We start from the raw sequence: 13271 nt of genomic DNA on the forward strand, positions 1-13271 counted from the left end.
AGTGAAAGCATTTTGTGACGAAATGATCCACCAATCGAATGGAACTGATTTTTTGCACTTTGTGCAGTTGGTAATTAAAACCTCTTTGTACAATTACTCAGAAAGCAAAGTTCTTTCTTTTCGAGTACGTGTACTATATAGAGCTTCCCCACAGATCTCCAAAGGGCAAGTCTTAGTGATGCCGTGATATTACGTATATATATTGCTGCATGACCAGTCTTCGTTAGTTTATCTAAATTGGATCCGTGTGTTCAACATTTCGATATGAAATAGTTTCTTTTCTTATCAATAGACTTTAGAAACTCCAAGTCTTCCAGCTGATGTTTCTCCACGGAGGACTTATAGCAAATCATGGAATGGAAACTTTACGGTGTATACCTTGGAAGTCTTCAGATTAGAATTCCACACGCTTTGTATATTTTTGGCCATGCCATTGATAGAAACGTGGAAGTGATGTGTGGTACGAGTAAGTTTTCCCCATTTCTGCGATAAGCCAACGTTGTGCTATAAATAATGAGGTTGTTGATCGCTTAACATTTCTATAAGGAAACATAGAAGTCGTGAGTTTTGGCTTAACATATTTTAAACTATTTTATGAGCCTATAACTTAAAGCTTGCAACACAAAATATGGTCAATAAAAAATGGTCTATTTGTATGGAATTTCAAATTTTTCCACCATCTTTGTACCACTGTTCCGAAAGTACTCGATGCCATTTCTTAACAGCTGTGTGTTGGTCTTAGCTGATAGGTTTCTGTTGATCGAATCTTTTGCATGTTTTGCTAGTAAATCCAACGCACACTACACTCCTCACACACTCAAAATGAGTGAATTTGTGTGTGTTATCTTTTGAAAAAATGTATTTAAATACTCATTAACAGGGGGGCAAAACAGAAGCGAAGCTCGATAAAGCAGCGATCTAGCAAAAACAGAAACAATAACAAAAATAAAGACAAAAAATGCTTGGCTCAGCAACTAAAAACCAAATGCTCACAACAAATACTTAAGCGAAATCGAAAACAATAAAAGAACAACAAGAATTAGGAGCATTATAGACTATATTCCGACTATGGGATACCCTCTAATAAAATATCAAAAGAGATAATTTTTTTCACTAAACTATAACTATCGAAACAGTATTCAATAGATATTAAATAAGAGATCGGCTACAGTTTATAAAGTATAAAATAAAACAACAATCAAGAGTACGGCTTTAAAGATGTAAGCCAAAATATGACGTGATGTTACGTTACCATAAACAGAAGTATTTTTTAACGTTTGGTAACAAGATTGTAAGACTGGGCGAATTAGGTAGGTCTATCTGTACAACATATTTCGAGTGTACATTTTTTCACTGTACTAGGAAGACTTCGAGGAACAACTTTTATCAAGAATTATGTCATTTAACTTTCAATAAGTTTAGAGAATAATTTTGGGACAAAAGTAAGGACTCGGTTGACATATTGGCGGAAATGCCCATATACCCTCATTCTGTACAAGCAATCGATGCACAAAGCCAGAAAGTTGACGCCTTCGCTTAGCAGCGACTACAAATCGTATCAAGTGTGCAGACTTTGCCCTATGACTACACTATATAGCAAACACATTTTACGATATCTGTGTTGTGAGGAAATGTGTGCATTGAGAACGAGTATAAGTCGACTTTAGCAGGGGGTTGTTGCTTGGGACATGGACATGTATTTCAAAACAAAGAATCGAACACGTCCCACAATCACCCGAACGGAATCCAATAACAATATCAATGACAAAAGCAGCAGCAACAATGATAACGTTCACGATACAATGCCCCAAAAAAATACAAATAAAACAAAAAACTAAGGTGTGAAAAGAATATCCCACCACCCACCACTTCGCACCGATCTGGTACCTGTTCGCTGCCCAAAAAGCCCAAGGAACACCAACAAATGATCAGTCACCGCAAGGTGTGTTAGTATAATTGTTTTCGATTCAATCATACCTTAATACAACAAGATCTCATACGTATCGGGCAGTGAAATCTGTAAAAATTTCTGAAATAAATGAAGAACACGAATGCTATAGAAAGAGTAATCTCTGGAAATGTATAACCTTGTATTATTATACCTTGATTCAGCGCTGCTTTCTGCCTCTGCCGCTGATGCATTTCGAGGCGCTGCCTGTCGATCGTTCTGCCGCTGTCGCTGCCGGCACTGATAAGGATTATGAGCTGTGATTAGGAATACTTTCGATGCCGCTGCCCTCTCTCTGCTACGCCTCTGCCGCTGCCTCTGCTGTTCACTTAACAAGAACGTACATGAAACATTCGATAATAGCCATGGAAGCAGAATATTTTTGGGTTCTCTTATCATTTGCTTGAGGACTCTGCTTTGGACTTTAGTCGAAAGTAGTTTGCATACCCTGTAGAGTTAGGGGAAAAATGTACGGGTAGATATATGATAGAAGCATTAGGAAAAGCTTAGAGATACAACTTAGAAAAAGAATGTTGAAATGTGTTGTAGATGCATATCGAAAAACAAAATATATTTTTAAAAGAATTAGAGCAATTATGGATCTGAAAATTCCAACAAACTAAAAAAAATTTCGAGCAAAAATTCCACTTAAAATAGATCAGAAATGTAGTATTCATTATTTTCAAAAATTTTAAACATTTTTCCCCAATTTTGAAATCCTTCAAATAAAACTCAATTGCATTTGGTAATAGCTACTACACTTTTAAGCTTAGCTTAAGCCAATGAAATATTTTCCAGATTGCAATCTTCTATGAGTACCGTGTAGAATCTACACGGTAATACCCTCGTCAACCTCGAAGCGTCCGCATGATGTTTTATTGGCATTATGAGATATGAGCTTCCGCTGTCAATAGGCAGGCACGGCTGGCCTGGATGGCCTCTCTGTAATTGCTTTTACTTATGCTTAATTTTTGGCAAATTTACTTTATTTATCACGACACACCTGAAACAGCTAAAACGGGGGAACGGACTTGGAGATGGAGGTAGGCTAAGGTAAGGTTCAAGATCCAAGTAACAACATTTCAACATCGTCAGGCCTCAATCACGATCATAACCGAGCCGGTAGCAGGTCTGGCCTAAAGCATAGCCCGAGTTCGGGTTCGGGTTCAATTGGGGCAGTGGCTGGTCTCTAGTTAAGGGCGTAAGGTGATTGACAGTCGGAATGATGACCTTTTGTAGCCGTCCCGACCCGCTCTTTCTGTCTTTCCAGTCAACGGTCGTCTAAGAGATAAGGAATGGAATGGAGTCGTGTCGAATCAAGTCAAGCCCCAACGTCGACGGCACTGCTGCGATCGCGCCGCTGCTCTGCTGCGTTGCTGCTTCTGCCAAGTCGCTGCTGAGCCGTATCGCTGAACGACGCCATATAGTATGTATGGCGTATATAATATAGAAGTTAACTCACAAGGGTTTCCAAATGCAAACCGAAATTCAGTTGACTCGAACCGCACGAGTCGCGAGGAAGCACATACAAAGAACACTACTAGAAAAAAGTATCTAAAGCTCGCCAAAAGTTAACAGCCGAATACGAATACTACCGCTAGACTTAGGTAAATACAACCCTTACAAAAAACCGTACAAAAAACGTACGCAACTTAAAGTCAATCAAGATGCAATTGCCGATGATTGTTCAAACAAGATTGTTCCGTAAAGCCAACAAATCAAAAGTGAATTAAGATGCAATTTTCGAAAATGCATTAAGTGATCACCAAACAACAATGAAAACTAACCAAAAATATCGTACACGCAGGCCCCCCCACATAATACTACTAGGCATCCAAATCCAAATCCAGACCTACAATGGCGGCCAGCGATATCAGCGAGGAGGCATTCAATCTGCGTGTGGGTTATCTGAAGCCCGAGACAGTGGAAATCGCCCGAGTGGAGCTGCGCGAGACGGAGGAGGTGAAAGCCGAGGCCATCCTGAAGCTGCGGGAGCTGCTGAACGCCACACCCGAGCTCAACTACAAGGATGACGATGCCTTTCTAACAGTTTTCCTGCGCGCCTGCCATTTCTACCCAGAGGGCGCTTTGGAAAAGGTACGTGTCCTGAAAGTGAACGCTATTCCCGCTTATAGTCAAAAATGGAGTCCCTTATGAAGTAGATCCTTCCATCACGGCATTAGCTCATCCATCAATTTAGGATCGCTTTTACTTGCTCTTTGGTTGCGAAAAGTGATAAACATTTAAAGATAAGAAGCTCTATCCTCCATAGGGGAAATCTAATTATTTATTTATACCCCTTTTTAGTGTTGGATTATGTCTCTCTATTATATAAAAAGAGTTTTGGGTCGTCGTCCGATATTTTATTCATATCAGTGAGCCGAGTGTTGGACCACAAGCGAAGCGAGTCCGCAGGGGGCTTGCCCCCTAGTCCTTTCATAAAATTCTTCGATGATGACATTTCAATACATTCGATTAAGTTAATCTCATATCTTGTAGAGCTTATCTTTTAGCAACTGCATTCTACACAGCTCTAAACAAACGATTACCCAATGCTTGCTCACATCATTTCTACATTGAATACACTTGCAATTGCATCTCTTGCTTTAATCATACTTTATTCAAACATATGTATATGTGGATTGACCGCCTTAGAAACAAGACCCGTCACGTTATCAACAAATGGCTGACGAAGTGACTTGGTATTTTGATGTTTTTAGTATTTGAAAGATAATCAAATCGAATTTTTAGGACGTCTCGAGTCCCTTATCGCCAGCAAACATGGAACATATATATATATATATAAGAAAATGAGGTAAGGGAAAGGGGAGCTGTATAAAGAGATCCGAGATTAGCTAGAGAGCAACGAATTGCATTAATAAAGAGAGATACAGGGGTAAAAAATGTGGTAAGAAAATTTTACATTCCACTTACATTACACATTCCTTCATAATTGAAAGCTTCAAAGGATCTACAGATAAAGTGATCTTAATGATCCTCTAGTGATTCAACAGTCCTTCATGTTAACCAACAACGTATCATCCCCAAATGATCATTAAATACAAGAAAAGACCTCGTCAATGTTCTCAATTCTCCCTGCTGATACGCTTTTGAACCCGCTGACACAAAAGGCAACAGAACGATAAGCGGATTCGATTAATAATGGGATTTATTCAATGCATGCATATACTCGTATCTGTATGTAGTACATCTTTTGTAGAGAGTAATGTACTGAAGCTAATGAATACTCTATGGGGAATACAGAGCCCGAACCTCAAGAGACCTGACTAAATCATGCCACAAATCCGACTCACGCCATTTTGTTTTTATCATCATAGGAAGCCGCAGAAGTTTTATATGCATTTTATAGTTCTGTCCAACGGTCAGAAGAGAACCAGCCTTATCGATAGTCCGATTCTAATCTAACAGTTTTTCGCTACCTACCAATGCTACCTTTTGCCTTTTTCTATTTTACAGATGAAAACCACCGCCACGTTCCGTAAGGAGTATGCGTCGTTGGTCCGTGGCTTGTTGGTCGATCAGGTTAAGGAGAAGTTCATCAAGGGCAGCGTGATCAATGTCCTGAGAAACTGCGACCAGAAGGGACGTCGTGTGCTGATCGTCAACTGCGGAAAGCTCTGGAATCCCAGCGAGATCAGCAGCGATGAGATGTTCCGCATGCTCTACATGGTCCACATTGCCGCCCAGCTGGAGGAGGAGACCCAGGTGCGTGGTGTTGTCTGCATCATGGACTTTGATGGCCTGGCCATGAAGCAGGTGAAGGCCCTGTCGCCAAGCTTCTCCAAGCGCCTGCTCACCTTTATCCAAGAGGCAATGCCGCTGCGGATGAAGGAGGTGCACTTTGTCAAGCAGCCCTTCATTTTCAACATGGTCTGGTCGCTCTTCAAGCCCTTCGTCAAAGAGAAGCTGAACAATCGCGTAAGTATTGCCCCTCGAGGATAAACGATCCATAACTAATCCGTTTGGCTGATTTTTAACTTGTTTTGTCTTTCAAACAGATGCACTTCCATGGCAGCGACATGAAATCCCTGCAGAAGTTCCTCGATCCCTCTGTCCTTCCGGCGAACTACAAGGGTTCTCTGCCAGCCATCAATTATGGCGGCAACGAGTGGTTCCCCGCCCTGGAGAAGCAGTCCCATTACGTGTCCGAATGGAGCGAGCTGGGCCCCGCAAAGTGGTAATCCACATTCACCATTCTCTCGCAACCAACCATTCCAGAGGTGGCACTCGATACTAGCTTATCCTTATATTTATAAATACTTGCAGCATGTGTTTTCTTAGTTCGTAACATTTTGGCAATTAACTAGTTACATAATACTATAATAAACCAAACAGAAAACTGAATTTTAAACGGATTTTCTTGGTGATACTTGGGCGAAGATTAAAGCTTTATGGGGGAAGAATTATGTTCTTGGGATACTTGGTGGAAAATGGATATTTTTGGGATTCTAAAGATTCGTAGATCGTGGAATCCTTCTATGAGTAGGCCCTCTAATCAATTAGTGTTCCATACTGAAGCACATTTCTTCTTGGCGATGCATGCTAATGGTGTCCATAAATGATACTTGTGCTCATCGTTGTTCGGGTACTTGTGCGATATTATATTTGTAAAAATACCAATTAAATATATCAATTGCTCTACCACCTTTTCTTCAGTTCATCAAAGTATTTTATTCTAAATCGTTTTCAATTCAAAGAACTATCTGTCTGTATATTCAATTAACTAGTTAGCAGTCCATTACGTTATCTTCTATACTATATGCACAGGTACTTTAAATATTAGATCCTAACACTTCATCAACTACTTTAATTCAATACCTTCCTGTTTCCACTTATGAAAATATCAAAAATTACTTCAGTTGAACAACTCTTTCAATTTAAAAATAATTACAATTCAGCACTGATTCTAATTGAGAAACTATTACAATCAGGAAAGTACTTTATTTTGCACCCTTATAATCGTATAGTGATGTTTGCAGTTTAATTTTCTAAGATAATATCCTCTATGATCTTCTTCACCTTTTGAAATTAAGTTTTAGAAATTCTATTACTACAAAAATATCGTCTTTTACTACATGCACGCGACCGGTTTTATGTAATTTAATTTAGGTTATGTAATTACATGTAAGCGCCGGAATTGGTATCTCTGCCTGTTGGTATCGCTGTTCGGGAGAGAGACTCCTAGAGAGAAAGAGAGTAACCACGACTACAAGTTATGTACTTCCAGATAATGACCTATTTTATTAGAATTTAAAATTTTGTTTACCTGTTTCCTATTTTCGGTACTCCTTTTTATTCCACTACAGCTGTCTCTTCTGACACCAACAGAAGGAAGATGTACTTTGAACAGATGTACATAAGAGCTCTGCCTCCTAAGCATCTTTTCCCATACAAGAAGGATCTATTTATGCATTTAACTAGTATACAAATATTCCCTAACCTTCTTGAAATGAAAATCCTTTTCGTATGAGTTATGAGTTTATTTCAACGCGTCCTTGGACTTTCAACTATTTAGCCTCCATTTTCATAGTGGACATGATCAACAAATTTGATTAAAGCATACACTAATATATATTATGTATATCAAACGGAAATTTACAGCTCTGAGAGTGAGTTAATTCGAATATCATTCAAGTGTTTTTGCGTTTTGTTTCCCTATATGGACACGACATCGAATATTACACAATTAAAAATTTAAATATATATAGCGCTAAAAATCAGATGAGTGCCAGCATGCTAGGAAAGACAGCAAAACCAATAGAAAAATGTACAATATTTTATACGTGTAACATCGAATAGAATCCATTCATCTAAATTTTATTTCGTTGGCGAGTCCCTACGAATCTTGTGGTGGAGTTGTGGTGGGTGTTGGTGCCGGGGCCGATTTACAATATCATGTTTTGTGGATCCTCGATATAGTCACGGAAGTGTTGCAACCATCTAGCGGCCACAGCGCCATCCACCACTCGATGATCAGCACTCAAAGTGACAGTCAGCAGGTTGACTTCCTTGAAACTGAAATTGAAAGACAAAGATTGTATATAAAATGGTTCGAGAAAACGGATTTAGTATAGTGGAGCTTACCCCTTGGGGCTATCTGGATCTAGAACAAGCTGTTTCGTTGTAGTGCCGATAGCTAAGATGCACGATTGCGGGGGATTGATCACGGCACAGAATTGGTTGACTCCTGAAAAGAGAAACCACATTTTAGGATTCCTTCTTGACGATTTTGGGAGAGATTGTCCCACCAAACATGCCCAAGTTGGACACTGAGATGGTGCCGCCCTGGAATTCATGTGGCGCCAACTTATTGGCGCGCGCCTTGCCAGCCAGCTCCTTGACATCCTTGGAGATATCCAGAACGCCCTTGCGATCGGCTCCAAATATAATGGGTGTGATGAGACCCTTGTCCGTGGAGACGGCCACAGATACATCCACATCATCGTACTGGCGTATCACCGAGTCCATCCAGGCGGAGTTGGCCTCCGGGACTTTGAGACTCGCTATGGCAGTTGCCTTGATGATGAAATCATTAACAGAGACGCGGGCACCCTGCTTCTCATACTTCTTGTTGACCTTGGCACGGAACTTTAACAGCTGCAACAGTGGGTTAATTGTGAGTGGGAGGACTCTTTTCAGGAGATTCATCGTTTACTTACATTATCCACCTGGCATTGGACCGTCACGTAGTAGTGGGGCAGCTGGGTCTTGGACTCCAGCAGACGCTTGGCAATCACCGCCCTCATGGTGGTCACCGGGATGTCCTTGTAGCGGGCACCTGGTGCTGCCTTGGCCGGTGCCGCCTTTGCTGCTTCAGCAGGCTTCTGGCCTGCAAGATCACCGGATTTAATTGAGCCATGGACGCCACTGCCTTTGCCTGCACACAAAAGCCGGGGATTAGTAACAGAACATTTGGACGGGGACTAGGTCTGGGATAAGAGGCATTTAGTCGAGCGGTGCATGCACACAGCAGGATGTGGGACAGTTGGATATGGGATGTACAACCTTGTAGGCGCAGCTGTTGTGCTTCGGCTAGTTTCTTGGCCATGGGACTGGCATACACCCGGTCGCCACGTTGGTCGGCAGCGGTCTGGGCTGTACCTGCGGGTGCGGGTGCGGGTGCTGCTGCTGCTGCTGGCGGTGGTGCGGCAACTGGTGGAGGTGCAGGCGCTGCTGCTGCTGCTGGTGGGGGTGCTGCAGCCGCTGCTGGTGCGGCAGCAGGCGCATCATCTTTGAAATCCTTGAAAGCAGCCACGCTGGCCTGATCGTTCACAATGATGCACAGCAGCTGGCCGATGGGAACATCCTTGGTACCGCCGGGTATCAGGATTTTGGCCAAATAGCCTTCTTCTGGTGTCTCGAAGCCCATGGTCGCCTTGTCAGTTTCAATTTCGCAAAGGAGGTCACCTAGAGGAGAAGTAGGAGTTTTACATAAATGGATTGGATTGGAGGTATAACTCTATCAAAAGCATACCCACCTTCGTTGAGTTTGTCGCCCTCCTTTTTCTCCCAGCTGACAATGGAGCCTCGCTCCATAGTTGGCGATAGGGCAGGAAGCGGCACACGGAGATGTTCCGGCAGGCTGGCATAATTGCGGGCAAAATTATAGCTCCAGGCGTTTAGCGACTGAGGCCTGCTGCTTTTCAAAGTCGACCTGTGGAGGATCGATAGTGAATTTACATTGAATTTCCCTTTGATTGTGCCTCATACTAGCTCTTCAATCAGCTGATTGTTTATGCACACACACACATATGGAAAACCCTCGGCGGTAAATTTTGGCCAAATTATCATTCATCATTATCAGCACAATCACGCATCATACGGATGCACGACCTTGAGGCACGACGACGGACACGCACTGGCCCACGCTCACGCTCACGCACACATTGCTAAATACTTGGACACGACGCCGTCAATCAGCAGATAGCTCTGCCGTTGCCGTTGCCCCTGCGCCGCACTCGCCTCCCCCTTTTGGTGGTGCGCTCCTGCTGCAGCATTTGCAATATTACACAACAATTTCTAACCTCAACGAAAGGGGGAGAGAGACAGCCAGCAAGAGTGGGATGTGGTGGTGATGATTGTACCTGCTTGCTTGGAGATTCCGGGCACTGGCCAGCAGTCGGGTGCTGAGGGCACGCACTCCAATCTGGCCATCGCCGCGTCGGAGGCTGGCAGTGGCTGGTCGTCGGAGGAGCACCGCACGCAGGGTCCCCAATTCGTTTCGTGTCGTTGCAAGGGAGCGCAGCATTGTCCTTTCTCCGTTCGATATCTCTCTGTACGAGCGCTGAGCTTTTGAATTTCGTTCGGCAGCAGGCGGTATAGCGCGTTGCTTCGGCGTTTAAAATTTAGACAAATAAATCGAGTCGATTGCGGCAAAGTTGGAAATTTACAGAGTTACGGGGTCGACCTCTAGAGCAGTGTGACTGACCCTCAGAAGTATACCATATCATTTAAAAAATATACCGTAAATATACTAACGAATTCAAGTTATATTTTACATATTCCTCGTTTTTGATATTCCGTCGAATATTACTAGCTTGATAGAACCTTCAGGCCTGCCCACATAACTTTATTCAATTAATGAATCAATTTTCTACTTGACTGGCTTATTAAATACTTGACTTTGATTGGTTTTGCTTCAATTTTGGTTCCTGAACAACAATATAGCGTCTCGTATGATGAAAAGCCGAACTTAGCCCAATTAAGCCCCTTATGTTTAAATAGTTCAACTACTTGAGGTAAATGGCGGAAAATACTAACGACGTATCCCATCTTCCCTCTGAACTTCAAAAAACAGCACGATGACTTTCACCTGAACTGCGCTCAAATGATTAAATGTTCATTACTTTCGGTGGATAATTGAAATACCCCCTTGGCTTATAATAGGTTAAACGTTCTTCGTCAAGACTTGGAAACCATATTCCTCGATTTTGATGTTCCGTGGAATATTACTAGCTATCTAGATCTCTCAGCCCTGCCCACATAGTTTTATCCGATTAATTAATCAATTTTCTACTGGACTGGCTTAATTTAAACACTTGCTTTTATTGGATTTCTATATACCTTTGAAAATGAAATTCAATAGATTGATGACATTGACAAAATATACCATTATATACCGATATACCATCGGTTCAATTTTGACCTCAGAAAATACCAGAAACGGTCACCGTGGTGGCGGGGTATTTAATATTTAAATACAGTTTTCCTAGCAGATTTGAGACGTAATGATTAATGAGTTTTTGAAATAGAAATTTTGATTCAATTTTAATTGAAGTTTTTACCTATATACATATATCTCTATTCCGATACCCATTCTTGGTCTCTGTAAGAGGACAATAAAGCTCAAAATTGGATCGTCGGGACCGACCAAATCGATAGTGCAGCACGGTCACACTGGTAGCTTATAATTGGCGCCTTGTCTGGTGTTTGAATAATTTAAAAGCTTTGTTGGCGGAATTTTGCATACATTTAAACCATTTATAAACATGATTAACGGGATTGATTCAAATTCTTTCTGTTTATTGGGTCAAAACAGCGGCAAGGCCATCTATTTATAGATTTTGAATAACCGCCACCTGTATGGAAAGCAAGAACAGGTGGCCAAAAGTCCACAAAGAAACAGAAAACTTCTTAATTGGTTTTTTATATGTTTACTCAAGAATTAAGAGCCTTTTTTCCACTCAAACTGTCAGAAAAAACACAAGTCTATACATTTTAACATTTATTTAATGATACATACAATATTTATTAACGATTAAGCTTCTTTTTTGTGCTGTGTAACACGCAATAATAGATTAAGTTAAATCACTATTGAACTGTTTGTTTCGCACGAACTTCGCCACATATTGAGTGTACTTCAACATGTGCCGGGTTACAAGACACACCAGAGCACCTGATGAAGTACAATAGACATGGGAGACACATGGAATATTTATAGTAATCCCTAGAAACGATGATGCCACACAGATGTTCGTGTCTAGCACCACGCGCGCTACTTCAGGTACCTGACTGCAGTGAAAAAACCAGCCCCGGTCTCTGATTAGCGCGCATGGTAGGAGACTTTCAAGAAGGTGGGTTGGGGTTGTGGGACGAGATATAAAGCCAAGCCCAAACCCAGGTCCGAGACGAGACCAGATGGTGCATGCTGGCTTGGCAACACTGTTCTGCTGTATCTGGCGCTGCAACAAATGGCGTCGCTTCCACTTCGCTCCTCTCCGCGCGAGACCATATTTCATGCGCCATAACCACGGGAGGAAACGACCTTGTGCCGCGTCCCATGTCCAGCTTAAAGGTTAACGATCTCTCTCTAGCAGCATATGCTTGTCTCTTTCCAGGCTGTTGCCGCTTTTGCTGGTGCTGGTGCTGCTGATGACTTCATGCGACGCCGCCACATAATGGTTAAGCTTTTTTGCTCTTTTTTTCTTCTCCGATGTGGCTGCTGCTGCGGATGTCTGCCCCTCAAGCTCTTTCCAGTTGTCGATTTTATGCAATAACAATACCAAATTAGTCATATGCTTCTTTGCACACCTCGTTCTGGCCGCCATACACAGACATTACGTGCTAATGACTACATAAAAGAGAGGGAGAGAGAGCAGCCAGCCAGTCAGACAGTGGAGGACGTGACGTCATCAGTGGCGAAAATGCCGATTATTACATTCATTCAGCAAAGCAAATTTTTTTTTGCAATTGGTGTCGCGCCAGGCAGGCAGAGTCCCTTGATATTCTATATTTGAAAACCTGTAAAGAAACCAAGCAAAAGAAATATCCGCGGTGAAAAGGAATGAACAAAAAAAAAGAGAAGAGCAAACAGAGAGATGGCATTCCGTCGCGAAAAGAGAAACGATCTTATGAGAAAAGAAGAGCGTGAAAAGAGCTACAGAAAAGTAGAGAGTTAAGAAATTAGACGAGCGATTAACAAATTTGCAGAGAAATATACCCTTTGGAACAGACCGCTTTAAAAGCTATGAAAAAGAGAGCGAGAGCGAGACTGAGAAGAAGTAATGACAAAAGAGCGCTTCGAAAGAAGCAATGAAAAAGAGTAGGGTAGAGAAAAACGCGAAAAAAGTACCGGCGTTTTGTGCTCGCGCTGGCTCTCCCTCTGTCCGCCTCTCTCCGCTGTTACTAACCGACGCAGCAGAAGCACTGGCGGCCGAAGCAGCAAAGCTACGTGCGTGATCACTCACAAATGCATACACTCACACATATCATATATACACACAGCAGCTGAGAGACACACACGTGCCCGCCCCACTACATTCGCGAAGTCTCTTTTGTCCAGAGCACGCACACACACGAACTC

At 42.2% G+C, this 13271-nt stretch overlaps 2 protein-coding genes across 4 annotated transcripts; one reads left to right on the plus strand and one right to left on the minus strand.

Moving 5' to 3' along the window:
* Window positions 1–3425: 3425 nt before the first annotated feature.
* LOC108163187 (clavesin-1) lies at window positions 3426–6313 on the plus strand. Its single transcript, XM_017298327.2, has 4 exons — window positions 3426–3555; window positions 3756–4045; window positions 5426–5887; window positions 5968–6313. The coding sequence occupies exons 2-4, from the start codon at window positions 3806–3808 to the stop codon at window positions 6148–6150; spliced, it is 885 nt and encodes a 294-aa protein (XP_017153816.1). The 5' UTR covers window positions 3426–3555; window positions 3756–3805; the 3' UTR covers window positions 6151–6313.
* Window positions 6314–7433: 1120 nt separating this feature from the next.
* LOC108163185 (dihydrolipoyllysine-residue acetyltransferase component of pyruvate dehydrogenase complex, mitochondrial) lies at window positions 7434–10389 on the minus strand. Of its 3 annotated transcripts, none has more exons than XM_033392842.1 (7): window positions 10054–10389; window positions 9448–9623; window positions 9071–9376; window positions 8629–8798; window positions 8218–8566; window positions 8054–8156; window positions 7434–7984 (listed from the first exon to the last, which is right to left on the minus strand). In XM_033392842.1, exons 1-7 carry the CDS (start codon window positions 10215–10217, stop codon window positions 7855–7857), a joined length of 1398 nt encoding a protein of 465 aa, XP_033248733.1. In that variant the 5' UTR covers window positions 10218–10389; the 3' UTR covers window positions 7434–7854. The 3 variants fall into 3 exon arrangements, with proteins under 3 accessions (XP_033248733.1, XP_017153812.1, XP_017153810.1); XM_017298323.2 differs by having other exon boundaries at window positions 8975–9376; XM_017298321.2 differs by having other exon boundaries at window positions 8629–8846; window positions 8975–9376.
* Between the last annotated feature and the right edge of the window lie 2882 nt (window positions 10390–13271).

This window comes from Drosophila miranda, chromosome 4 (genome assembly GCF_003369915.1).
Source record: "Drosophila miranda strain MSH22 chromosome 4, D.miranda_PacBio2.1, whole genome shotgun sequence".
Lineage (NCBI taxonomy): Eukaryota > Metazoa > Arthropoda > Insecta > Diptera > Drosophilidae > Drosophila > Drosophila miranda.

Bases quoted from the DNA above. Each gene is read 5' to 3' on its own strand.
- LOC108163187 (XM_017298327.2), top strand. From the start codon at position 3,806: ATGGCGGCCAGCGATATCAGCGAGGAGGCATTCAATCTGCGTGTGGGT. The intron at 4,046-5,425 runs GTACGTGTCCTG...TCTATTTTACAG, and splicing joins CAGAGGGCGCTTTGGAAAAG to ATGAAAACCACCGCCACGTT. The intron at 5,888-5,967 runs GTAAGTATTGCC...TCTTTCAAACAG, and splicing joins AAGAGAAGCTGAACAATCGC to ATGCACTTCCATGGCAGCGA.
- LOC108163185 (XM_017298321.2), bottom strand. From the start codon at position 10,217: ATGCTGCGCTCCCTTGCAACGACACGAAACGAATTGGGGACCCTGCGT. The intron at 9,624-10,053 runs GTACAATCATCA...GATCCTCCACAG, and splicing joins CGGAATCTCCAAGCAAGCAG to GTCGACTTTGAAAAGCAGCA. The intron at 8,157-8,217 runs GTGGGACAATCT...TTCTCTTTTCAG, and splicing joins GTCCAACTTGGGCATGTTTG to GAGTCAACCAATTCTGTGCC.